Below are 26,541 nucleotides of genomic sequence, written 5' to 3' on the forward strand. Positions count from 1 at the left end.
AGGCTTCATTCTCTCAGAGAACACAACCGGAGAAAGGCTGAAATACGTAGGAAACAAAGAGCAAGAGAAAATGTGGAATGAAAACCTATCACTAGCATTTGTAAATGGAGTCAGAAAACTTTGTTATTGAAAGTTTCCGCATGCCAGTCACTATTACGTGCTAGGGATACAGACACACAGCCCGTAGGGAAAGAGGAAAGTAAAGAGTAGAGCCAGAAATATAGGCGGGAAAGGCAAATAACGTGTGAACAGAAGAGGAGCACGAGGAGATAAAAAGTCTAGAGTTCTCGTGAAGGTTCTCACACATCAAAAGAAAAGTCTTAAGTAACAATAGACTCTTTATTCCGTTTAATCCAATGCACTAAATACAGAGATAAGTTCACCGTGTCCCACTGTCCCTTCACAAGCATTAATGGCTGAAGTGATACCATTTTCTGCTGTTTTGACCTATATACACTTCAACGCAAGCTAACATAAAATACCACTTTTATGATGTCTCGCAGACCACAGAAGCTACTGATCGATCCTTCCACCAGGCTCTAGAACCCTGAAGGTGGAGGTGGATCACGTGTTAGAGTGGCCTCTCTCTGTCTGTCACAGACCAGCTCCCCTACAAGTGAGTCCAACGTGCAGAGCCACCAAACTCTGGGCTGTTGGGCCCAGTGGGCCTCAGTTTCATCATCTATGAAAAGAAAAATTTTAATCTCTAAAATCCTTTCCAGCTCCAAGAGTCTCTGAATATATGAATCTGCCAAAAGGGTTTTTAATTAATCCAAGAATAGATTTGTATTCAGAAGGTGTGTGGGCAGCTGGTATTTGGCCCATGGGGCTACAAATAATAAAGGAACTTAATAAATAGTTTTGCAAAGTCTATCCCTAATTAATAGGGTTTGCCCCCATCTTTTATAAGAAAGGCCTCGGACCGTTCTCATTGGTTGGCAAGTGACCGCGGGCAGTGTAACCCATGAGTAAAGAGCTTCAACCGACCTGCTGCTCACCAGGCAAGCTGTTCTGCTTCTCTGGCGCCCATCTAGACATTCGGCAAAGAAATGTTACGGAGGACAAATCCACCTATTGGCATGATGCCCTTAAACTCAACGAGTTCCGGGGCGCCTGGGTGGCTCAGTCAGCTGAGCACCCAACTCCTGATCTTGGTTCAGGTCTAACTCTTGATCTTCTGCTGACAGTGCAGAGCCTGCTGGGTCTCTCTCTCTCTCTCTCTGCCCCTCCCGTTCTTTCTAAATAAATTTTAAAAACTTTAACATAAATAAATAAATTAATTAAAATAGTTCCTTCTCACCTACTACACCAAAACGAGGAGGTTTTTAATAAAGCATCGTAACTACACAAAAGTCAAAGATGTGGGTCCAGGCATTCCTTCACCCACTCGTTCGCTCACTCACACAAATGTGCGGCCCACGAACCTGACTGCCCAAAATGTCTGTGTTGTTTTAGAAAGAAGGAATAAACATACATGGGGGAAAAATTAAAGAGAATGCAATCTAATTAATAATGATGATGCTGACAGCAACCACTTATAATCACTGATTTGCCAGATGCTATTCTAAGCGATGGACAGATAGACTCAATCCTCACAACGAGCCTATGAAACAGCTATTTTTATGAATACTCCCAGAGAGATGAAAACTGATGCAGAAACAAACTTGCCGGGAGTTACACAATCCTCGGTGAAGCCAGGATTTAGACCCGGGCAGCTTGGCTCCAGAGTCACACTCCTCACACAAGGCCAAATGGCCTCTCACACTGAGCCCATGAGGCTGCAATTTTCAGCTACATTTAAGCTAAGATGGTAGCTGCGGGCACATGATTTAATCTCTTCAATCTCAGTTTCCATAAAATGGGGATAAGAACAAAGCCTTTAGCGGAATAAACTATGTATCCTGTTCACTGTCAGCACTGTGATGGCAAGGGGATAGGAAGCAATGTGAGGGGCGCCTGGCTGGCTCAGACCGCAGACTCTTGATCTCAGGGTCATGAGTTCAAGCCCTATGGTGGAGCCTACTTAAAATAATAAATGCCTGTGGCAAGCAATTTGAATCTATATTCCCAGACCCATAAAAAAGTTCTTAACTCTGACAGAATTCCACTTGTTAACTCATCCTAATGAAATATATTTGAAAATCTATGCTTTTTAGTAAAGAGGTGACCCTTGAACAACGCGGAGGGTTAGGAGCACATATTTGACTCTTGCACAGTCAAATAAAACTTCTGACTTCCCAAGAGCTGAACCACTGTCAACTTACTTACTGTTAACTGCGAGCATTCTCTTAACTATTATTGACCAAGAGCCTTATCAGTAACAGACACAGTTGATTAACACATACTTTGTATGTTACTGTGTTCTTACAGTAAAATACGCTAGAGGAAAGAAAATGTGATTAAGAAAATCATAAAGGGGACGCCTGGGTGGTTCAGTCAGTTAAGCGGCCGACTTCAGCTCTCAGGTCAAGATCTCGCGGTTTGTGAGTTTGAGCCCCGCGTCGGGCTCTGTGCTGACAGCTCGGAGCCTGGAGCCTGCTTCAGATTCTGTGTCTCCCTCTCTCTCTGCCTCTCCCCTGTTTGCTCACTCTCTCTCTCTCTCAAAAATGAATAAAAGTTTAAAAAATTTTTTTAAATCATAAAGAAGAGAAAATCTATTTACAGAGCTGTATGTATATTTAATGAAAAAAATCCACATATACGTGGGCCTGTGCAGTTCAACCCTGTCTTGTTCAAGGGTCTGCTGTAAAGCACGTTAAATATGCTAATGGTAACTACAGCTAAAACCATCAGGAAAGAGAATAAAAAGATAAAGGTAAATTTATGAAGTACTGTATACTAAAAAGAATGGATACTCTTGTCTAGCTTTATTAAAGTTACTTTTTGGCTGTTATCAATACATCTAAATTCAGGAAAAAAGCTCTTCCAATGACCTCTCTAAAAACACGCACTGGGGTGCCTGGGTGGCTCAGTCGGTTGACTGTCCAACTTCAGCTCAGGTCATGATCCTGCAGTTTGTAGATTCAAGCCCCACGTGGGGCTATGTTCTGGCAGATCTGAGCCTCGAGGCTGCTTTGGATTCTGTGTCTCCCCCTCTCTTTCTTCCCCTCTCCTGCTCACATTCTCTCTCTCAACAATACACATTAAAAGAAAAAAGTTTAAAAATAAATAAACACAAACACACACACACACGACTAATCATTCGATGTCAAACGTAAAGAAGAAAAGAGCCCAGTGGTGGTATGGCCCCTTGTGGATAGACAAGATACACAAAGATGGAAGAATAGTGACCTAAGCAATGATTTAAAGAAGATAAAGAGACGGCAAGATAAGGCAGAAAATACAGACACGGCAGGATCGGTCACCTGAAGCTGTCCAGGAACCACTGAAATACGCACCGCCATACTGGGTCGCCGATGGAAAGTAAGAAATGAAGCAAGCACAGAGGCCGCTTCCACTAAGCCCTGCGGGGCACCACCCGGAGAGTACCCTGCGTAGGAGCCGTGGTCACTGTGCAAGTCTCAACTAGGGCATCCAAGAAGAAGGCAACTTAAAAACCAAACACTAAGCAAACCTTGCAACACCTATGTTCCGCCCTCTTCCATCACTCACCTCTGATGATCTACCACTAGAACGTGAAGGTAACGGACTCACATCATTCCAGCCAGGAGTCACTACTGGGCGCTGGACACCACTGCCCCTCCTAGCAGCAGCCCCTGGGCCCCACCCTCCCTCCCCTCGAGGACACTGGACGCAGGCAGACGCCTTTTTGTTTTCCAAAAATTAGTTCAACGTGTCAACATCAGCACTGCTAGTGACATAGCGTCTTTATTTTTATTGCTTTGTTTCTTACTTTGCGTGTAACTGAAAACTAAGGTGTGAAAATAAACAAATAAACCTAATAGTAGAAATAAGAATGAGAAAGAGGTTAAGATATAACAGAAAGGGGTCTTAACAGTTTCACTGGTTGGAAGTAAAACTGGAGCACTGAGTTTAACAGAGTAAACAGAGAATCAACACTCAAAGGGCCACGGGTTGTCTGAACTCCGGTGTGAGGACAGCAGGTGACCGTGGTGACTGAATTCTCAAAGGTAATCAGTTACCAAAGAGGGTCCCCACCTCTCACATCCCACATGCTGAACATGAAACTGGACAGGGCCATTTTTAGCCACCTATGTTCTCCAAGCCTACTTTGTACAATCTGTGTCTTTGTAGTCCTATCTAGGTTGACAACCTTAAGCCACACACATATAAATAAAGAACTGATGGTTATAATACTCCATGAAAAAACGGAATTATTGACCAGTTAACTAAACCTGACTGGACTCTCAGGGGCAGGGATGAAACAGGCGAGCCTCGCTTCTGTCATCGCACTTAAAGAATCTGATACATACAGCTATCCCACAGTTGGATAAATGAGTGAGGACAATGACTATATGAACGAGCCAATGACTAAAGCAGACCACCAATCTTATCTTCCAGTCACAAGGTGCTACAGGTCCTAAATAAATAAATCCATCATTATATGCCACTGTCATAAATGTGTACAGGCACGTGGGCAGGCGAACATCAGAGATGGGGCAAGGAGTTGGGGGAGGAAGAGAAAACAACAAAAAAAATCCCCTTTCAGACAGTTTCCATTTTCCTCAAAAACAGTACTGGAACAATACCCAAAATGCACTTTACAAGGTAGAAAGACTTTCCTAAACCCATATTACTTCTAACTATTAATAGCTATTTCAAGGCAAACCTAAAAAGAATCATAAAATACAAATTACAAGTCACAAAGCCACATACGTTGTTTGGAAACAGAAAGCAGGATTTCAAAAAACGACCTTGCCTTAACCCAGGTTCTTTCGTGAATTTACAGAAAAAGAGACATTCCTCAGAGACAGCTTCATCAGATAAAGTAAATGAGGTCGTAACTACAGCTCTATTGCCGTTTTAAAAAGCCAAACCAAACATTCTGCTTTGTCAGGGTTAGAAAAAATAAAACAACCAGTGCTACCATGCTGAGATGTAGCAAAAAGACTTTTTCAAGTGGTTTCTGACATAACTATGAATATGTACTATTTTCGAGAGGAAAAAACTGACAAGCCTTTATCCACAATCATGTGTGTATCCAATTATCCTTAATTAAAGTTGCACTAGACACATTCTGGAGGCTTCTCCCCTTCCTGATAAGGGTTGGGAAGTTTTCCTGAAGCAACAGGAACTGACAGATGGTAGCTCCTTGGACACAGCCAGTCATCTGCTCCCAGCGTGCCCTTCCCAGGGCCCCTCATTTTCTTGCACCCTAACTCAAGTACTGGTAAAAAAGGAAGAAAGGGAAGAGAAGGAGGGGATGGGAGAGGAAGGGAAGGGAAAAAGGAAGGGGCAGGAAGGAAAGAAGAAAAGACAGGAGATCGGGTAGTCCTCTACTCTGAATCTGTAGGACTTAACAGTCCCAAACGTTCAACATCAAAACAGGGAACTCAAATCTCACTCCGATGGATGAACTTCATGCACCTTAGGAGGCACCTGACAAGTGCACAGCAGAGACGCTAGCTCTCCTGCCCTCCAGCTGGCAGCTTCTTCTCTTTGTAAAACTCTAGGGCCCACAGTCGCACAGCAAACGATGAAATGATGATGCCAAGGTCTGAACCTAAGCAATCTCCAGCCACATCTTTCACGGCTGTTCTCCTAGACCATCATCCGAAACACCACCGCACTTAACAACTCACTGTTCCCGGTGTATGGCCCGGCCGGTGTGCATTTCCTATGTGAGACAACTCAACACCACAGTCTGGGTCTTCCCCCACCTGCTCAGATGGCCTCAGAAACCCACCAACGAGGTAAATTCCGACACACAGCCTGAATACCCACCTTCTTTGGAAGCCCTCCCTAATCCATCCGAATACTCCATTGGTGCTCCTCAGGTAACTCTGTCTACACCCGGACTGTCCTGCTTCCAACGTTCTAATTGGTCTGTGCTTGTTCTGCTCTCCTGTGGGATCCCCACGGCAGACAGCAACACCAAATGAGCTCATGTCTATCCTCAGCACTTAACAGGTGTCCAGATAGAGGGCTCTTTGGTTGTTTTTTTTTTTTTAATGTTTATTTTTGAGAGAGAGGAGACAGAGTGTGAGCAGGGGAAGGGGCAGAGGGAGGGAGACACACAGAATCCAAAGCAGGCTCCGGGCTCTGAGCTGTCAGCAGAGAGCCGGATGCAGGGCTTGAACCCACAAGCCATGAGAACATGACCTGAGCTGAAGTTGGGTGCCTAACAAACTGAGTCACCCAAGCACCCCGATTTTCTTAATGACCAAGCAGAAAAGACTTCCACAGATGAATTAAAAAACAAAAAACTTTCTAAAACTATGAAAATATCTACAACGATTTATAATTAACATACACCTCTCACCACAGACTCAATGAAATAGCCTGAACAAGGTGCTGACCGCTCACCTCAATCAACTGCAACCTAAGGTTCCCTTAATGCTGTGCCCAAATTTGAGTTTCTTTAAATTTTCAGTTTTTTAATCTCCCTTCCTCACACTGAAGTTTTGTTTAATCAGAAAAGTGGTAAGCAAAATACACTTTTTAGTTAGGGGAATAGTACATGCTAGAATTTGAAATGATTTTTTTTGAAACCCTTTCTTTATGTATCATTACTAAAAACATTATGTATCCATTTCAAAGTTTATACAAAATAATGATTCTGGAAGGAAGAATTTACAAAAATTAAGATGAAATCCCCATTCTAATACTGCCTAAAATTTTTAACTGGGCTACTTGTTTAAAGGCATTTTTAACCAGCATTTAAAAGTTCTCCTTAATGATAATTACTTCTCAGGTATGAACCAAGAGTGCCATCCACTGTTATGAATGATTTTTCTCAAATACAGTTTTATAATGCACTGAAAATAAAATTAGTTTAAAATTTCATTTCTTCAGTATTAAGTGAAAATAAAGTATTGGAGATTTCACTGAAAATATCAAAAAGCTGCAAATTTTAGGACAGCCAGTTTTTGGACAAAAGTGAAAATAAAACAAGTTCAAAACTGCCATAAATACTTCAATTTCACACATTTAATTGTTTGAGTAAGTTTCGGTTCATTCATAGTCCAAATTATCATATTCTCTTTTTCTACAAAACAATCATCTATAGCAAGAGAGAAGTAATTAGAATTATACTCCAGCCAGAAAAAAATTTTTCTGCATTTAAGAAGCATGGCTGTCACTAGAATACTAAAATATTTATGAAGTGAATACTGTGTGCAAGACACAAGCTACAAGGGGAAAAAGAATAATTTTTTTAATATGGGGTTTAAACTCACAATCCTGAGATCGAGACCTGAGCTGAGATCAAGAGTCGGATGTTTAATGGACTGAGCCACCCAGGCATCCTAACTTTTTTTTAAAGTCTGTCATACACTTAACACTGAATGAGTGAAGTAGGAGATTAATGAGCTGATGAATTAAACAAACTTCAAACCATAAGCTCTAGTACCAGAAATTATCTTGCATAAATACTACAAAGGAAGAAGAGAAAGAAAAGGGAGGAGTCAGGGAGAATGTTGGTGGACTGGAGGATAGAACATCAAAATTCTAGAAAAAACACCTATTAAAGTACCCACACAGAGTCAGGTGACACATGTAACGGGCAGCATGTGTCCACAGCAGAAGAAAATCACTTCTAAGAGGTCTCTAATTTACCTGAGTCATGAAGCCAGAAAGCAACTGTCTAAGCCCCCAACCCCAAGTGCAGAGCTCTCTCCATGCCATGGACCCTAGTACCGTCTCTGGAATAAGCTGGAGTCACATTCCAGGTTCATGATCAAGACCTAGCCTCCGTAAGTTTATGGAAGAACAAGACTAACAACAGCTCTCTGCTCATCACGGGGACGTGAGAAGGGAACCCTTCCATGCTCTGGGTTCAAGGTTCGCAGAAACCGTCTGTTAGGACTACTAACTACAGTGTTCTTGTGAGAACTTAAGGCACGCAGCATACGGGCGAGTCATTTTTAATTACAACTCTAAGAGTCTTTCTTTTCTAGTGTTTAGTCAGAAAGACTACCTTCCAGAGATTATGGGACTGTTTTAGCTTTTTATCTTTGGACAACAGAAGAGGCTTTGCAACTTCGAATAATAAATGAGAGAAATAAATCTGCATTTGTAAAAGTAGTGCTTAACTCCCCTAGTAAGCAAAGGGGTTCGCTACTAGCAGAAAAGATAGCAGAAACCCAGTCTCATTAGTGAAGTCGGTGGCACTCAGGATACGTGGACTGGCTAACATATTCTCAACAATAGGGTGAAGGATCTTGGAACATAACGGCTGAGACCAGTGTTTCTCCAACTATAGTGACACACCAGGATTTTGATTTCCAACCTCTTGTAAACCATTAGTTTTGTAAAATACAATGACACCAAATTACAGGACGTTGCAGCAATGTTAAACGGCTTTAGGAGTTTCTAAAATGATGGCTTTCTATTTCTACATTTGTCACACACCAGCCACCGTTAGCTGGTGGCCCAGCGCCGGTCCGTGAACCACACTTGGTAGCCCTGGCGTGGAACTTTAAGGATCCTGTTCCGCCTTGGTCCCTACCCACCCGCACCAAACACGGAGAGCAGACGCTGGCCGGCTGAACCTGACCATATTGTCTCTTCAGACTCCAGCGAGCCTCTCGTGCAAGGTGTGATTTTAATCACCGAAGAGGAGTGAGAAATAGGACTTCACAAAGCTCACAAGAACAGCTGGGCTGTGCCAGCTTGCTTAATAAGTTCTTATTATAGATTTCGGGCTGGGGCTTGCTTTCATTATAATCTGACAGCTGGGTTATAAGGAAAGAACTAATCCCTATTGGTAGCGACTGCTGTCTATCAACAAACCCCAAGAGTTAGCTGTATATGACAAGACTGGCTTGGGGCTGGTTCACAGCACTAGCGCCTGATATATAAAAAGCCAATACTGACCCACAATTCTGAAATTAGAGAATGACTATATGTAGTCTGCCACGCCCGTTCTGGGACGTGTTCTATCTTGGGATCCTGCCGCTTGGAGGAGAGGGGTGTTGGGACCTTCTAAAGCTGTCTCAAAGGAGGACACCGAGGCTGAAGGGCTTTCTCAAGTTCTCGAGAGAGCACATTCCGAAGAAGGCCCTGGTTTATATAATCAGGACGCTGGAACAACAGTCTAGCAGGCACTACAAAAATAACAGCTTATTTCTTTACCTGATGCTGAGATAGAAGAACTCAATAAATCACTGCTGAATATACTAAAATATGCAGTCATTTCAAAGAGATTATAAGATTTGCCAAATTGTGGCCTTCCACAATATTAGAAAGATTCATCTGGGTATGAGTGTGAAACCACAGACATTCAAGCTGCTAATAGGATCTCCTCGGAACCTTAATTAGAAGCTTTTTAGTGCACTTCTCGGTAAATACCTCTAAAAATGTTTTTTATGCAGTGTAATTTTCTGAAAGCTGTAACTCAAGAGTGACATGAAGAGATGATACCTGCAGCTTCGACTGTCCACGCACGGACTCACGACGGCAGGGGTCTTGCTTGATGTCCAAGGTCATGGAAACTTTTTACCTGTGCTGCTGCCACTGCATCGCATAGAGAGGCAGTTAGCAAATGTCTGAGTAACTCACAGGTCAAGTTCGGAGGTCTCAGGAGTCCCTGCTGTGTGTGTGCCCTTGGCCTCCGGAAAGACAGTCATCCTGCGGCCTGAAAGCATTCCCCAGGACAGAGAGGAGAGAGAGGTCCCAATCTTCCCCAGAGAGGAACTGCAATTACTTCTGTGTTTCGAGCCGCATGTCTTTGGATCAGCTGATTCAGTGTTAGTTCCCTGTTGACCTGGGAAATATTTAACTTTGTATGTATCATACATAGTTCCTAACACAATACCTAACACAACACCTGGTCAAGTGGTAAGCACACCACAGTCCATTTTCAGATGTACTATGATTATGTCTAGTTAATACTACTTCCTGTTTTTAATCATTAGAACCAGAAAGATAACAAACTGTTATTAACTGTAATTATAGTTCTCTAAAAATAACCTTACTTACATAAAATAAATCATCAATGTTTCATTCATTCATTCAAACGCTGAGAGGACACCTAGGAATCCAGCATTGGAACAGACATGATCAATCCTGGACGTGACAGAAACAAAGTGAAACATCCAAGGTAGCTTTTTTCACAAAGATATGACATTACAAGTGGGGAAAAGTAACAGATACTTTAAAAAATGATAATAAATTCAAGTACATAATCTCAAAGAAAATTAGATTTCCCCCTTAAAGGTTCCCATATACCATCATTTTGTGTCTGACAGATGGCAAGTAATAAGAAAAATGAGATAAATCTTAAAAGAGAAAGTATCAGTAAAATATTACAGGGTCAGACAGTATTTCCTCAGATGTGTTTAGCCCAGGGGAGGATTATCCCTTCAAACTAGGGATAATCTGATAGCAGTACCTGAAAAATGATATAACTTCTATCAGAACTCTAAGCAGCATCGAACTCTTGGCTTTGGAAGAACACAACTGCCATGAAATTGTCAAAACTGATGACTGTAATTTAAGTGACAGGAAAGGCAAAAATGAGGCACAGATTTACTTTATGGCCCAATTCCTAATTTTTTTACCTTTCGAATCTACACTACCTACGTTCGACCTCCATGCTGAGTACTTGGAAAAAATAAGGCAGTCACACAAATGAGGTCCCCTAACGAGAACAGAGCCTTCCAACCCCAGCTCACTTCTCTTTTTACGCACATGTAGACTCCTTAGTACACAGAGCTGGGCTGATCCTTTTGTTAAATCTACATAAACATCCTGATACACCCACATACGACTACATAAACATCTACATATTGTTGTTTCAGAACTCTGACCCCATCCCACCAATTTAATGAGAAAAATCAAACACTCTGGCATGAATCTTCCAATCTGTATCTTTACCTCAGACACTGGCTTATTTCTGGCTGGAGATTTAATTAGAATCTAATGGGAAATGTAACTTGCAGTTTGTAGAAAATACACAGTGTAGGCTAACAGCTGGACACCAACACCAACGGGAAGAAGGGAGGGACAAAAGGCACTGACAAGTCTTGGGGACAGGGCTGGAACTCCAATCAAGAACTGGCTCTATCCCAACTCAGGGCCATCCCAGGATGCGGTGCAGTAACTACAACATGCGGGGAAAGACACTGACCCGTCCCCTCCATTTCCCTTGCTAGCTGAAAGAACCGAAACCCGTGCACATGAAGTTGCTCAAGATGCTGGGGCGCCTGGGTGGCTCAGGCTAAGCGTCCACCTCCTGATTTCCACTCAGGTCATGACCGCCATAGAGCATCAGGCTCTGAGCTGGGCACTGAGCTGACAGTGCGGAGCCTGCTTGGGATTCTCTCTCTCTGTCTCTCTCTCTGTCTCTCTCTCTCTCTCTGTTCCTCCCCCTGGTTCTCTGTCTCTCCCTCAAAAATAAATATACGTAAAGAATAAGTAAATTAAGATCAGTCAAGAGCTCTAAGAAAAAGAACGAGGTTCTGCACTCAGACATACTCACGTCCTTCACTGCCGTATCCCGGGAGGCACAGAAGTGTCCCTCCCCCTCGCCGAGGCTACCTTCGCACCCGTACACACGATCCTGCGCAAACAGCTTCACCTGCCAACGTCTGTCCCCTCCGTACCCCTCTGCCTCTAACCAGGCTCAGACAGAAGAGTCTTTCTATTCTCTAGCGGCCGCCACTCTTCCTTCACAGTTAAACACCTCAAAAGAGTAATTTTCCTCGAGTAAAACTTAACTAATTCTGAATCTGGTTTTTATTTTTCCCACTCTCCTGAAACAGCTCCCCTGTCCCAATATTATTTCTCCAGAAGGGCTCTGGAGCAACTGATGATATGATACGCGATGTTCATAAACCTTCCTCTCTGCCTACTTCCGGTTCACAGAGGCCTCCTCCCACTTCCTGCAGGCAGGCACTGACCTCTCACCTTCAGTGACGTCACTCAATCACACCTCTCCAACTAAAGCTTCTTTGGGGGCTTTGTACTTCCATCGCCAACCATGCTTGGCAACGTCCAAGTTGATGTTAACAAACAACTCTGGTGGGGTACACCAAAGCCCATCTTCATTTTGTTTTGGGGTTTTTTTGCATTTATTTATTTTGAGAGAGAGAGAGAGCGAGCGAGCACGTGCAAGGGAGGGGCAGAGAGAGAGAGAGAAACCCAAGAAGGTTCTGCACTCTCAGAGCAGAACCCAACGTGGGGCTTGAACTCATGAACCATGAGATCATGACTGAGATCATGACATGAGCCAAAATCAAGAGTGAGACACTTAACCGACTGGGCCACCCAGGAACCCCAACCAAAGCCCATCTTCTTACCCACGACACAGTTCTTTATCCTTGCTTATTCCTCAAACTACCACTCGGGCCTTCACGCCTTGCTAGCTGGTCCCCCCGGACCTGTCTTCCAACAGCAGCCCACACTTCGGCTGATCCCAGAATCATCTTCCTGATGCCCGGCTGTGATCATCTCTCACCTCCACTCTACACTTCAGTGGCTCTCTTTTTCCTTAACCAACCAAAGTGTATCTTCTCACCTTGGGGCAACCTGAGTCTTCACACCAATGATGATTTATCCCACGTTTTCTTACACACAGCGGAAACACCAGACAGCCTGGAGAAAATTGTCTTCTTCACCAACAACTCACTTGGTCCACTCAGATGCCTTTATTCATTCTTCTCTCTCCCTACAATGTTCTCAGCATATCTGTCCTGGTCCCTGGAACTTTGAGTGCCAAATCGGACTTAAAGCTGCAGCTGATGTTAAGGTTCCTAATCAGCTGACATTAAAGGATCCTGGTGGCTCCAACGCAGTCACCTAAGAGTGGGACAGAGCGGGCGGGAGAGGACGGGACCAGGGGAAAAGACAGAAAAATACGCAGTGCTGCAGGCCCTGAGGAGAAAGAAGGGACCGGAGGCAAGGAATCTGGGTGGTCTTTAGACGCTGCAAAAGGAAGTAAGTGGATTCTCCCCAGGGGCCTACAGAACACAGTCCGGTCGATAGCTTGATTTTATCGCAGCAAAGACCAGTGTTAGACTTGTGACTTCCAGAACTGTACAATAACACATGTGTGAGGTCTAGGCCACCCAGTTCGTAGTAATTTTAAATGGAATACACCTCCGTACATAATTATCAAATTCTACCTGTCTTTCAGAGTCCTTTTCAAAAGTCTCTAGAATGCAAAGATTATTCTGCTCCCAAAAGATCCCTCGCGCAACCACACGGGACAGGATTCCTTGCTCCTCTGAACCCACAGAAGTATCTGATGGAGTTAACAGGCAAGTCTCTGTCTTAGCCACTTACCAACTACATGACAACTGAAAGTCCCTTAATCTCTCTGCACTTTAGTTTCTTCATCTATTAAAAGAAAATCTCATAAGGCTGCTTTGAGGATTAAATACAGGAAATAATATACATTTCATAGAATTGTGCCCAGCATACATGAAGCACTCAATATGCCTGAGAATCAACCTTAACTTCATTCTCACCTGTTTTTCAGAGTCACATCCACATAGCTATGTTATCACTGAACTCGAGAGACATGTTCTGTTCATGTTTCCCCCACAGGGGTCTCTGCTGCAAGAGAGACCATCCAGAAATAAGAGCTTTTAACACAAGTAGGAGCTAAGCTGAAGCAGCGCAGCTCAGAAAACAAGGAGAGCACTGGAAACTGCACAATGAATCAAGCGGACCAACATCTATATGCTCAATATGGCAAGTATAAAAAAAAATAAGTGAACACTGGAGGGAGGGTTTAGGAGAAAGGATAAAACATTATTTAAAAAATAAAAGGCATTCTTGGCCTGCCTGGGCGGTTCAGTCAGTTGACCGTCTGACTCTTGATTTCGGCTCAGGTCATGATCTCAGGGTTTGTGAGTTCAAGTCCCCATCAGGCTCTGCAATGACAGTGTGGAGCCTACTTGGAATTCTCTCATTCTCTCTCTCTCTCTCTCACTGTCTCACTCTTTTTTTCAAAATAAATAAATTTTTAAAAAATAAAATAAAAGGCATTCTCAAATTAGTAATCTCAGCTCATCCAGAATCTGGCAAGACCTAAAGATTTTAACTTCTTCATTGGTTAAGCAATTAATATACTCCTTATAGTTCTATAGAAATGAAAGAAAGCATGACAATTCTGTAGACTCTAATTAGGAACCTCAACAATTTACTAACATCCAATAAAATGTGCTGTAAATGTGAGCCTTTTCCCAAATGAAAAGACTGATATCAAATTTAGTATGTCCTTATTAAATTTGAAAGCATTAAACACTGTCAAGATTTTGATGGAAAGAATCGGTTTCTCTTGTAAGAAATAATTATGGGTAAAATGCTTTTAAAACATTTAAATGTAAAGGGGCGCCTGGGTGGCTCAGTCAGTTAAGCATCCAACTTCGGCTCAGGTCCTGATCTCACGGTTCTTGAGTTCAAACCCCACGTTGGATTCTGTGCTGACAGCTCAGAGCCTGGAGCCTGCTTCAGTTCCTGTGTCTCCCTCTCTTTCTGGCCCTCTCCTGCTCGCACTGTCTGTCTGTCTGTCTCTCTCTCTCTCTCTTTCTCTCTCTCTCAAAAATAAACATTGAAAAACAAATTAATAAAAATAAATAAAACGTTTAAATGTAAGCTAAGAGAATAAAAGCAAGGACCGCCACCAGAGGTCAGAAATAAAATCCAAGCTAGGATGCAGAGTGATGCTCGGACAAATGCTCACCAGACGCTCTCGCCCGAAGAGCAGACGATAAGGCCACACCTGACTCCGGAAAGTGATTAGTTGTCAAGGGAGGTTAGAAACCCTTCTCTCAGTTACAGACAGTGTGGACTGATTTCTCTTAATATGCAAAGCGTATCCGCGAACTGACTTACTGAGGGTGAGTTTACAGGGCAAGAGGGGAGACGGGATGACACAGCGACAGCTAATAATATCGGGGGGGGGGGGGCTTTAGAAAGTTTATAGTGGAGCCTCATTTTAAGAAATACTAAATCCAAGGAAGGCAAACTCCAAATACATGAAAAGCTTTAACTTAAAGCCACTTAAAATGGTTACCTAGGGGCGTCTGGTTGGCTCAGTCGGTTAAGCATCCAACTTCAGCACAGGTCATGATCTCGTGGTTTGTGGGTTCAAGCCTCGCGATGGGCTCTGTGCTGACAGCTCAGAGCCTGGAACCTGCTTCAGATTCTCTGCCTCCCTCCCTCCCTCTCTCTCTCTCTCTCCCTCTCTCTCAAAAATAAAAACATTTAAAAAATTTTAAAAATATTTTTTAATAAAATAAAATGACTACCCAAAGCAAATGTCTAAAAATTTCTTAGGGCAATGAGAACTAGTGGTGGCCTTAAAATAAAACATGTATTCACAAATATTTATTGAGTCCTCACTTTGTACTAGATACTAAACTCAGAGATAATAACACAATGATAACTGAAATACTTTCAGAGCCCAGGAAGTTTACAATTTACTGGGAAATATAAACTATGCAGCGTGAAGGCCCCTAACCATGATTCAAGGGAACATGGCAAACGCACCATGGAAAGAGCAGTGTAGGAGTCCCATCATGGAAAGAGGAGTAAGAGGTCACCCCCACCCGCCCAAAAAAGCACGTAACCACACAGGGTAGGATTACCAACAAGACGAACAGGACAAAGAGAAACCATGCAAGGCACATGAAGGCACGTGCAGAGGCCTGCGGTCAAGACAGAGGGGGACCCTGAGTTGGGGTGTGTCAGCAGTTCAGTGTGACTGAGCACGGGAGGGGGAAGCAGGGAGAGACAAAATGGAGAAAAACAGAGAAACTAGAAAACCAAAGCATCTTGGAAAACAAACAGTTAACAGCAACACTCAGTAGGTCATCCAGCGCTGCCATGTCACCCAGGAGAGACCAAACAGATCTAAACAGAATAGCATCTGAAAGACCCTCAAATGTTAAAACACTTCAAGAAATGTGTCTTGGCAAAATTAGGTGTTGCTCAATCCTAGACTGAAGAAAGAGAGAGATTCTCAGGAATTCTTGACGTTGCCCTTCTAAAAGGCATTGTTCGGGAGAAAGCATGCTGAGCCAAACTCCAAGTATTACTGTCCAACTGGCAAGGCCATCTGTACTGTGAAGAGAATTTAGCATAAACCCATTAAACTTTCAAATTATAAAAATCAATGATTCATTCATTCAGCAAGTAAATATTTATTAAACCCCTGCTGTGTACGGTTTTCTGTAGACTAAGGCAACCGTGGCAGATAAGAGTCAAAATTCCCCACCACCTTGGAGCGCATCACACATCAATGAGGGGAGACCATTAAAATATAAATGAACTCCTATGTGTTTCAACACTGAGAAATGTTACAGAAGAAACTAAGGCAAAGATGAAGGACAGGGAACATAGGGATATGGGAGTTTTATGCAGGAAATTGGGAACAAAAACGAAAAACTGGAATATCTGAAGAAAGGGGAAGAATAATTGAGACAGAGGGAGAAGCAAACAGCCTTATGCTTATAATTTGGCTCGGGCTCAAAAGAGAGAATAGATTAGATACTCTAGTCAATGTGATAACTACGTTTCTCACTGTCCCGTTCTGATTTAGTCACTCCATGAGCTTGAAGAGTGCAGGTTTCTGAATCTGCAACCCCAAAGGCCAGATGTTGGTCCAGGGCAATCTCACCAAGTCAAATCACAGTGACCCCGTGGGGCCTTTCGGGAGAAACCAAATGACTTCTTCAACCTTTGCTGGTCTCTGGCAGCGGTAGGGAGGTGGGAAGGTTAACCAGAAGGTAATAAAACTAGAGAAAAGATGACCAACGACATTAGCTGTAACTGTGAGGAGGAAGAGAGGGCAAGCACTTAGAGAGAGGTGGAAAATGCTGGGGAAGCAAGAGGCAAGGCGGCCTGCATCCACAGGAAACAGCATGCAGGAAGCCAAGGACAGAGGAAAACCATTCTAGAAAGGAGTGAAGGAAGCTGAAATCAAAGAGGAGCAGGACAGCCTGCCTCCGTGGAAGGCAGTTTTAGGAACGGAGGAGAGACTTGGCCTCATCATACGTTGGGAATACACTAACACTGACTACAAATTCAGCAAATACAAATAAAGCCAAGTTCGAACGGGCACACCAAGAGTTACAGTACGGGAGAAGAACTTCAGACAAAGAGGAGGGGATTAAGAGTGCTTCATATTCAGTTACCAAGCTTATTTCCCCTTTAAACTCAAAGGGGCATCATTTTCAAACATGTGTTTCAGAGAGTTAATAATCAAACCATAATTAGTCTCTTGGGCATTATTTACTTATAACCCTATTGAAAATAAACAGCCAAAGATGACTGGGTATGTTAACCATTCCAACTACAAAATACTCTTTAAAAAATTTTTTTTAATGTTTATTTTTAAGAAAGAGAGAGAGAGAGAGAGAGAAAACAGAACATGAGCAGGGAGGCACAGAGAGAGGAGACACAGAATCCAGAGCAGGCTCCAGACTCTCAGCTGTCAGCACTGATTCTCCCCTTCAGATTCTCCCAATACTGTTTCCCATGTTTACTTTGTCCTTTGCTGATCAGAGTATTTTTTAAAACTTTTTATAACGTTAACATCCTATAAGAGTCACCCAATACAAGTATACAACTCAATGAGCTATGCCGACAGCACAGAGCCCGATGCAAGGCGGGACCCCATGAACCACGAGATCCTGATCTGAGCCGAAGTTGGACACTTAACCGACTGAGCCACCCAAGCGCCCCCAAAACACTCTTTTTAAAAATATTTTAACCCAGGGGTATGGCTGAAAAATGAAATCCATGTCTATTAACAAAAAGAAGAATAATATTAATCAAAAACCTAAACCCTTTCTGCAAATATAAGTGTAATTTGTACCCAGGGAACATTTGTTAGAGGGAATTCTATTCATGTGGTTTAGAGCTTTTTGCTTTTTCTTTCCCATTAAAATGCTCAACTGCTTTACTCTGTCCCATGTCTGGAGCGAAAAACACCTGAATTCACGGAGGCAGTATACTGAATATTTCATGAGTAAGTCTGACAGACACTTACCCAGTATTGATGGAAATGATTTCTATCAGTGGATTCTTCCTGATCTTTGGCAAATCCAGTGGTGCTCCACCCAGCCGCTTTCCATTACTCTTCTTCTGACCCAGGAGTCTCACAGAGTGACCTTCAAATAAAGCATATAAATACACATTAGTGTGAGTCACAGAACTCCACTCTCATTTACTGTGCTCAACAAATGTGTTAGTTTCTCTTCTTCCTCTAGGAAACAAAACAACAATAAAAAGATATGACCATTGTCCTAAGAAATAACGCCAAAGGGAAAAATGGCTGTGTGCATGTCCTGAAGTCAAAAGGCTTTGCTTCTAATATCTGCACCTTTGTACTGCACGATGACAGACCGGAAATACACTCCGAATGGCATTCGTCACGGTGCGCATGCTCTCGAGCGTCAACCACGTGTGTGTATGAAGCAGGAGTGTTCACAGGGGCGCAGTGCCTGCCAGCCAACGGCACCACTGGGGAATATAAAAAACTACCAAAGTAGATTATCTGCTGGGAGCAAGCAGCAAATCCAAGAAACAAAGAAGTAAAAAGCTGACATGAAATGACACTTTAGGATTTGGATTTTTTAAAAACAAACACAGGTTCTTGGTTTTGTTTTGTTTTTAATTTCTTCTGTTTATTTATCTTTCAGAGAGAGAGAGACAGAGTATAAGTCGGGGAGGGGCAGAGAGAGAGGGAGACACAGAATCCAAAGCAGGCTCCAGGCTCTAACCGGTCAGCACAGAGCCCCTCCTGGGGCTTGAACCCACAAACCGTGAGCTCATGACCTGAGCTGAAGTCAGATGTTGAACCAACTGAGCCATCTAGGTACCCCTAAACACAGGTTTTTAAACTTATTTTATGAATATCACAAAGGACAATCAGATTATTTCTACGAGTCATAAAAATCTGTCTAATTTTGAAAGTTTGAATTGCAGTTGTAGAAATTACGGAAAAATGGTAGAGAGAATTCCTACCCCCTTCAGATTCTCCAAGTTATGGGTTTCCATGTTTACTTTGTCCTTTGCCTATTATACACATAGAATTTTTGATAACTTTTTATAACCTTAACATCCCGTAAGATTCACCCATAACGAGTAAACAACTCAACAACTTTTAAATAAACACAAACAGGGGCATCTGAGTGGCTCAGTCAGTTGAATGTCTGACTTCAACTCAGGTCGTGATCTCACTGCTCGTGGGATTGAGCCCCTATTTGGGCTCTGTGCTGACAGCTCAGAGCCTAGAGCCTTCTTTGGCTTCTGTGCCTCCCCTTCTCTCTGCCCCTCCCATGCTCATGCTCTGTCTCTGTTTTTCAATAATAAATAAAAGTTAAAAAAATTAAAATAAATAAATAAACATGCAGTTGTGCAATCTTCACAAAATCCTTTTTTTTTTAGAACATTTCCATCAGTCCCAAAATTTTCTCAAACTTACTTGCACTCCGCCCTTGCTTCCATTCCAAAATATGTCACTTTTCGTTAACCTGCTGACCAGCTGGTGGATGCTTGAACTGTCTCCAACTAATACCTATTAGTTTTAATAATGCTTCTAGGAACATTCACGTACAAGTCTTTACGTGGACATGTTTTCATTTCTCTTAGATAGACTCCAAGGAATGGAATTGCCAGGTCGCATGATCAATTTATATTTAACTTTATAAGAAACCAGTGTTTTTTTTTTTTTCCAAAGCAGAGTACCATTTTATATCCTACCAGCAACGTATTAGGGTTTGAGTCTCCTTCCACTGTCCCCAAGACCTCACATTGTAACTTTTCTGACAACAGCCACTCTAGGGGGAAGAAGTTTATTACTGTGGTTCAAATGAATTATGTATTTCCCTAGTGACTCATGATGTTGAGCACCTTTCCATGTGTTTATTAGCCAACTGTATGTCTTCTTTGGTAAAATGTTGTGATAGTTAATTTTTATGTTTCAACTTAACTGGGCCACAAAATGCCCAGACATTTAGCCAAATATTATTTGGGGTTTCCACAAAAGGCCTTTCTAGGTAAGACAGACATTTGAATCAGACTGAGTAAAGCAGATTAACACTGGTGAGCCTTATCCGACCAATCAAAGGCCTGAATACAACAACAACAACAACAACAAAAGCTAAGAAGGAACAGCTCTGGCCTGACTGTTGAGCTGGGTTTGTTCTTTTCCGGCCTTGGGATTCTGGCTGAGACCCAGACTTCTTGGATCTTGTTTCTGCCCAACTGCAGACTGATTCTTACACCATCAGCTCTGAGCCTCTCAGCCCTTTGGATTTGGACTAGAACCACACTTCAGCTCTCTTGGGTAGCTGGCCGACTACTATCTTGGGAATTCTCAATCTTCACCACGCCTCCATAATGATATGAGCCAATTCTTTATAATACATTTTTTTAACCCATACATGTGCACGTGTGCACATGCACGTGTGCACACTCATGCACACACGCAAACACATCCTATTGGCTGTTTCTTTGGGGAACCCTCATTAATATGTCTACTCCACAAGTTTGCCAATATTTTAATTGGAGTAACTACCTTATTATTGTGTTATAAGATTTCTTTAGTCTGTTCACAAAAGCATTCAGATGTGACTTTTAAATATTTTACTCAGTCTCCAGCATACAGTTTCACTTTTGTGATAGGATCTTTTACAAAGTAAATGTTTTTCGAGACACCTGGGAGGCTCAGTTGGTTAAGAATCAGACTTCGGCTCAGGTCATGATCTCACAGTTCATGGGTTCAAGCCCCACGTCAGGCTCTATGCTGACAGCTCTGGAGGCTGTTTCAGATTCTGTCTCCCTCACTCTCTGTTCCACCCCTGTTCACACTCTGTCTTTCTCTCTCAAAAATAAATAAACATTTTAAAAAAAGAGTAAATGTTTTTCAATTTAACCGAGTGCACTTTTCAATTTTCTTCTTACATAGCTCATGCTCTTACCATTCTATGGAAGAATTCTTTGCCTAGGCAAACTAAAGACTTGGCCAAGTAAGCAAAGAATCTGTTCCTTTATAGGAAATAATAAAATTCTTCAGGCAGAAAGGAAATAGTATCAAATGCGAAGTTAAATTCTCAGGAGGAAATGAGTGCTGGAAACGGTTAAATATGGTGGGTAAATATAAAATCTTTTGTAAATCTGTATATTTTTCCTCTTTTTAAAACTATGCAGGGGCACAGAGAGTTCTCTTATATTTTCCTCTCAAAGTCGTACTGTTCTAGCTCTTATCTTTAGGCCTAGGATCCACTTTGTTACTTTTTCTGTATAATAAGGGTCTCAGTTCATTTTTTCATATGGATTCAACTGTCCGAGTGCCATTTCTTTCCCATCTGCCTTCCTTGTGCTACTGATGTCGCACATATTAACATACAACTGCATAAACCCCAAAACACAGTGCTAGAACTACTGTTTTATGTATAACTGTATAGTTTTTAAAAAAGGGAAAAATACAGATTTACAAAGGATTTTATATTTACCCACCATATTTAACCGTTTCCAGCACTCATTTCCTTCTGAGAATTTAACTTCACATTTGATACTATTTCCTTTCTGCCTGAAGAATTTTATTATCTCCTATAAAGGAAACCTGCTAGTAACACATTCTTTGCTTACTTGGGCAAGTCTTTACTTTGCTTAATTTGTGGAAGATACCATTGTTGGATACAGAATTATTACTTGACAGGTCTTTTCTCTGAGCAGTGAACGCAGCAGATCCTTGGACAATGCAGACTTGGACAGCATCACGCCCTATACAGTTGAAAATCCATGTGTAACTTTTGACTCCCCCCAAAAACCTAACCACTAGTAGCTTACACTGTTGCCTGGAAGTTTTGCTGATTACATCCACAGTTGACTAACACATGTTTTATATGCTGTATTATTGGGTACTTCTTACAATAAAGCAAGCTTAAGAGAATATTAAGAAAAGCATGAGGAAAATACATTTACAGTACTGTATTTTAAACAAATCCATGTCGAAGTGGACCACACAGTTCAAGACCATGTTGTTCGAGGGCCATCTACGTAGCCTTCCACTGCCTTTGACCTCTGTTGCTTCTGAGAAGTTTGCCATCAATCTTAATGTTGTTCCCCTTATATAATGTGTCACTTTTTCCTTATGCTTTCCAGATTTTCTCTTTTGCCACAATTTGACTATGATGTAACTAGTGTAGAATTTTGTGATTTTCCTACATGCGATTCGTGCAGCTTTCTGGCTCCATAAAGCAATTTTTTAAATCAAGTTTGGGAAGTTTTCATGTAATATATATATTTTTTTAATTGGGAGGGAGCATTTTTCTCTCTCTTCTTCTGTGGCTCCATGACATGCCTGCTGGTGTGCCAGATGTTATCTCATAGGTCTTTCAGTCCCTGGAGATTTTTCTTGTCATTCAGAGTGATCATTTCTATTGATCTATCCTCAAATTTACTAATGTTTCTTCTTCTGCCACCTCAAACGTGCAAATGAGCCTCTTGAATGAACATTTCATTTAATGTAATTTTCAACTACAGATTTCCCATTGGTTCTTTTTTATAATTTCTTTTTGATTCTACATTCAAGTCAATTTCATCATCCTTTCCTTAAAGGTTTTTTTTAAACTTTTTAATTTCTTTTTGGAAGTGAGAGAGACCGAGGGTAAGTGGGGCAGGGGCAAAGAGAGGAGACACAGAATCTGAAGCAGCTCCAGGCTCTGAGCTGTCAACACAGAGCCTGATGTGGGGCTCGAACCCATGAACCGTGAGATCATGACCTGAGCCAAAGTCAGAGGCCCAACCAACTGAGCCACCCAGGTGCTCCTCCTTAGAGGCTTTTAACATGGTTTCACTTAGTACTTTGCCAAATCCAACATTTCTGGTCACTAAAAAACAATCTGTCCTTTTTTCCCCCCTGAATATGGCTATACTTAGTTTCTTTGCATGTATCATAATACTTTGTTAAATACAGAACATTTTAGATAATATATTGTAGCAATTCTCAATTCAGGTTTCCCTCCACCAGGAATAGGGTTTTTTTTAATTTATTTATTTATTTTAGCTTACTTAGACTAAATCTATGGAGTCTACCTCTTCTACAATGAAGGATTATTGATGTCCCTTCCAAGCCCTCCATCGTCCCCCACCACCAAGCCTGACTTCCTCAGGGTCAAGCCTGGATCTGCAAAGTCTTTTATTAAGGAAAGACTGGTTAACATTTGTTCAAACGCTATTATCCAATAAGACTTCTATCTGCTGACAGAACTGCATGTGAGCCCGGGAGGTTACTGGAAGTCAGGGTCCTTGTCAAGTCCGCCCCCCTTTTCTTCTTCCTGTACTTTCTGGGGCTCTGTGCCACCTCAGGATGGGCATGCAGGTGGCAGCAGGCAGATGCGTAGGGGGAGGGGCCCCTCCTGTCTCTGCTGTGCATGTGTCCAGTCTCAGGTCAACTGCCCATCTACAGAGACTCGGCCAGCCTCCCGTCACTTCCGTAAGTCCCTGTTAACCCCCTGGCCAGTCCACCTGTCCAGTCCCGACACCAAAGTTCCACTGTTTTCGTGAATAAACACTTCTCGTTTGCTGAATACTTTCAGTCAACCTCCAGAGTGCTAGGGTTCTATTTCTGACCGTCTACCTACACTCCTGCTTGGGAGATCTGTTCACCTCCCCATGCAATCAGGCCACAAGCAAATCAAAGCCAACTTTTTCAAAGCAATCATTTAAAATAACTTCAAATACATAATTAGTACAGGATAAGATTCTAAGGCAATTATATACATGTTCCATCGCCCTTCATTTCAGAAAAATACACTGCTTCAACGTCTCTTGGACAGACAGCTTTTCATGACCAGAAGTAATAAAACCATCAGTCAGAGGCTTTGTGCACTAATCACTTTAATAAGAAACATTAAGTCCTTTCATTCTGAAAACTCTTGCTGGGCTGTAGAAACATAGCTAGAGTCAAGCAAGCATGTGGCATGCCAGATTTCACAGATTTTCAAGATAAGTTCAAGTCTTCAATCAAAAGTCCAGTTAATGAAGAGGTGAGCAAGACTGGCGTGCTAACATAATAGTTCTCTGAGAGATGCCAGAAGTTCAATAACGACTATGCAAAGGGGCGCTATCTTCATACTTGCATGAGACAAATTTCATTACACCCTGCTGAGATTTCAGTAATATGCAGCCTGCACTAATAACATTTGATAAATTATTCATCTTCACTATCTACATGCAAATAAAGGAACATATCTCTGCCTGATGATATAATGAGTTATTTTCCAATCCAATGATTCATTAAAGAGCGAGAGAACTAACAATAGCCCGGGTTTTTTTAAATTGAAAAATACAGTACACTGAAGACAAAGTAGGAAATCATATAAAAGTCCCTCATTATACCCAGCCAAAGATGAAAAGAAGAAAATTTAACCACAGAACAATTTTTTCAAATGGACTAGAGGGATAAAACTTTGACTTGTTATAATCCAGCTCTTTTAAGAATCCTTTTGTAAACAGAGCTGCTGTTTCAAATTAATTCCTTGAATACAGACCACAGAAGAAAAACATATACTGCAAATCATACCTGTTCTATGTGTGGTTATCAATACGGTAACCATCGAAAACAAACTGAAATTTGACAGGCTAACGAGTAAACTGGAGGTGATGTCCCAGAAGAGAAGAGACAAGGGGTCTGGAACAGGGAAACAGGCTCAGGGAATAACGATGTGGAAAGAAAGAAAACTGTTGGAAATTTGGGTTGGAAACGACCACGCAGTACTTATGGAGGGACCATGAAGCACGGAGCCCGGTGACACGCTCACACACACTGCTCCTTTGTTTGCTCCCGTCTGGCCGTGGACGCCTCACACTGCAACGGGCAAAGAAGGGTCACGCAATGAATGCTGTTTTCCTTTGGGACTAGTCTGAATCCCAGCACCCTCTGCGGCGGGATGGAAGACAGAGGGGCAGGAGGCAATCAGGACAACAGACTCTGAAAGGAAAACCGAGTGTGGGAATATCAGTTTCGACATCATTTCAATCACACATATTAAGAAATTATAAGAGGAATTGATAGGAACGGAAGGGAAGAATGATCCTCAGTGTGACCAGATCTACTAATAACACCAGGAGCCCATGGTGGGGTCAGTGAGGGCGATGCGAAGTGACTAAAACAGAGATAAGCAACTTTAACATGAGGATAAGAACGAAAACCAAACGGCCCTAATATGCAGAATGGGACACACTCAGACTCAGGATTTCTGAGATCTTTTATCTTTGCCGTATACATTTACATTTCACCTCCTGTAAATAATGGTCAAATGGGTCTCAGTGGGTTTATTAGCCATCTTTAATAAACATCTCCCTGGGTTGTTACAAATGTCACATAAAATTCAGCCCAAATTTAACGTTAAGCCTGAGGCTTTCAGCAGTTATTTTTAAATCAGCTATAAAACTTTGATTCTGTGCTGGATTTTACATTTGATCCAATCCACTAACCCATTTTATTAGCTAAAATTACACATTATGAAATTCTCAGCGAAAAGCTAATTTTTAAATGTAATCCACTCCTACATGCATATTTGCAAAATCCTAATACTGAGAAAATCTAGGTGGGAGAAAAACAGGCATGAACAATAATTGCTCGATTAGTTCAATCAATATTCAGTGCTGTTTACGGATCTTCAAGAGCAAAAAAGCTCTTCCCAATCCCACAGTGCTGAACGCTATGAAAATCGAGGGGACACATCCCACCCAGGTCTACTAGAGAGACAGTCTGTCAGCACATCAGAAAGGCAATGACAGCGGCCATTCACAAATGGAAAAGAATGAGCCTCTGAATGTAAGCACATGTATCAACTGAGGGGCAGAAAACAGGACCGGCTACAAAGTGCCTGTTTATTAACTAAATGATGTTTCTACTCACAAGCCGATCTTCCCTCCTCTGGTTCTCGCAGCTCGGCGGCGGGGGGCAGGGGGGGCTGGTACAAATTAGTTTTGGAATATCATGGCACCTCCCAGAAGCACCCGGGGTCTGGCAACACGGACTCCGACGGTGTATCTGCCCCTCTTTAATTCCTGCTGTTTTTCAGACTTTCCTTCCATACTTTATTCAACCCACCTCATTTCAAAGGCCACCGTTTCGCTCATCTGTGACCACCCACCTTCCACTACCACCAGAGAGGTCTCTGCCAAGTTTTCTTGACATTTTACAAACTGATCTCCCTTCACACAAATTCAGTCCTATTAACTACCCCCTCCACGGACCTGTGTGAACCCGAGCTCCAGGTCAGACTGCTGGGAAACGTCCTGGTGAAGCAACCCAGCAAGATGCAAGGGGCAGAGGCTAGAAGACTGGCAGAAAATTCCAGCAAAAAGAAAAGAGAATAAATGTACTGCAGACTCCAATTCTCACTTAAGGAAATGGGGTCACACCAATTTAAGTATTATTTAAGAACATTACAAAGGAACACTCCATTTAATTTGTTCTTCTACAAA

At 42.2% G+C, this 26,541-nt stretch overlaps 1 protein-coding gene across 6 annotated transcripts in view; it reads right to left on the minus strand.

Annotated features, from left to right (window-relative positions):
* Positions 1–26,541, minus strand: part of CDKAL1 (CDK5 regulatory subunit associated protein 1 like 1) — a 646,364-nt gene that overhangs the window by 397,930 nt on the left and 221,893 nt on the right. For all 6 annotated transcript variants that reach the window (XM_029944073.1, XM_029944074.1, XM_029944076.1 and 3 more), the window contains one exon: positions 18,086–18,206. In XM_029944073.1, the coding sequence (XP_029799933.1) occupies positions 18,086–18,206 (121 nt within the window). The remainder of the gene's footprint in view (positions 1–18,085; positions 18,207–26,541) is intronic.

Source organism: Suricata suricatta, chromosome 7, assembly GCF_006229205.1.
Source record: "Suricata suricatta isolate VVHF042 chromosome 7, meerkat_22Aug2017_6uvM2_HiC, whole genome shotgun sequence".
NCBI classification, from domain to species: Eukaryota; Metazoa; Chordata; class Mammalia; order Carnivora; family Herpestidae; genus Suricata; species Suricata suricatta.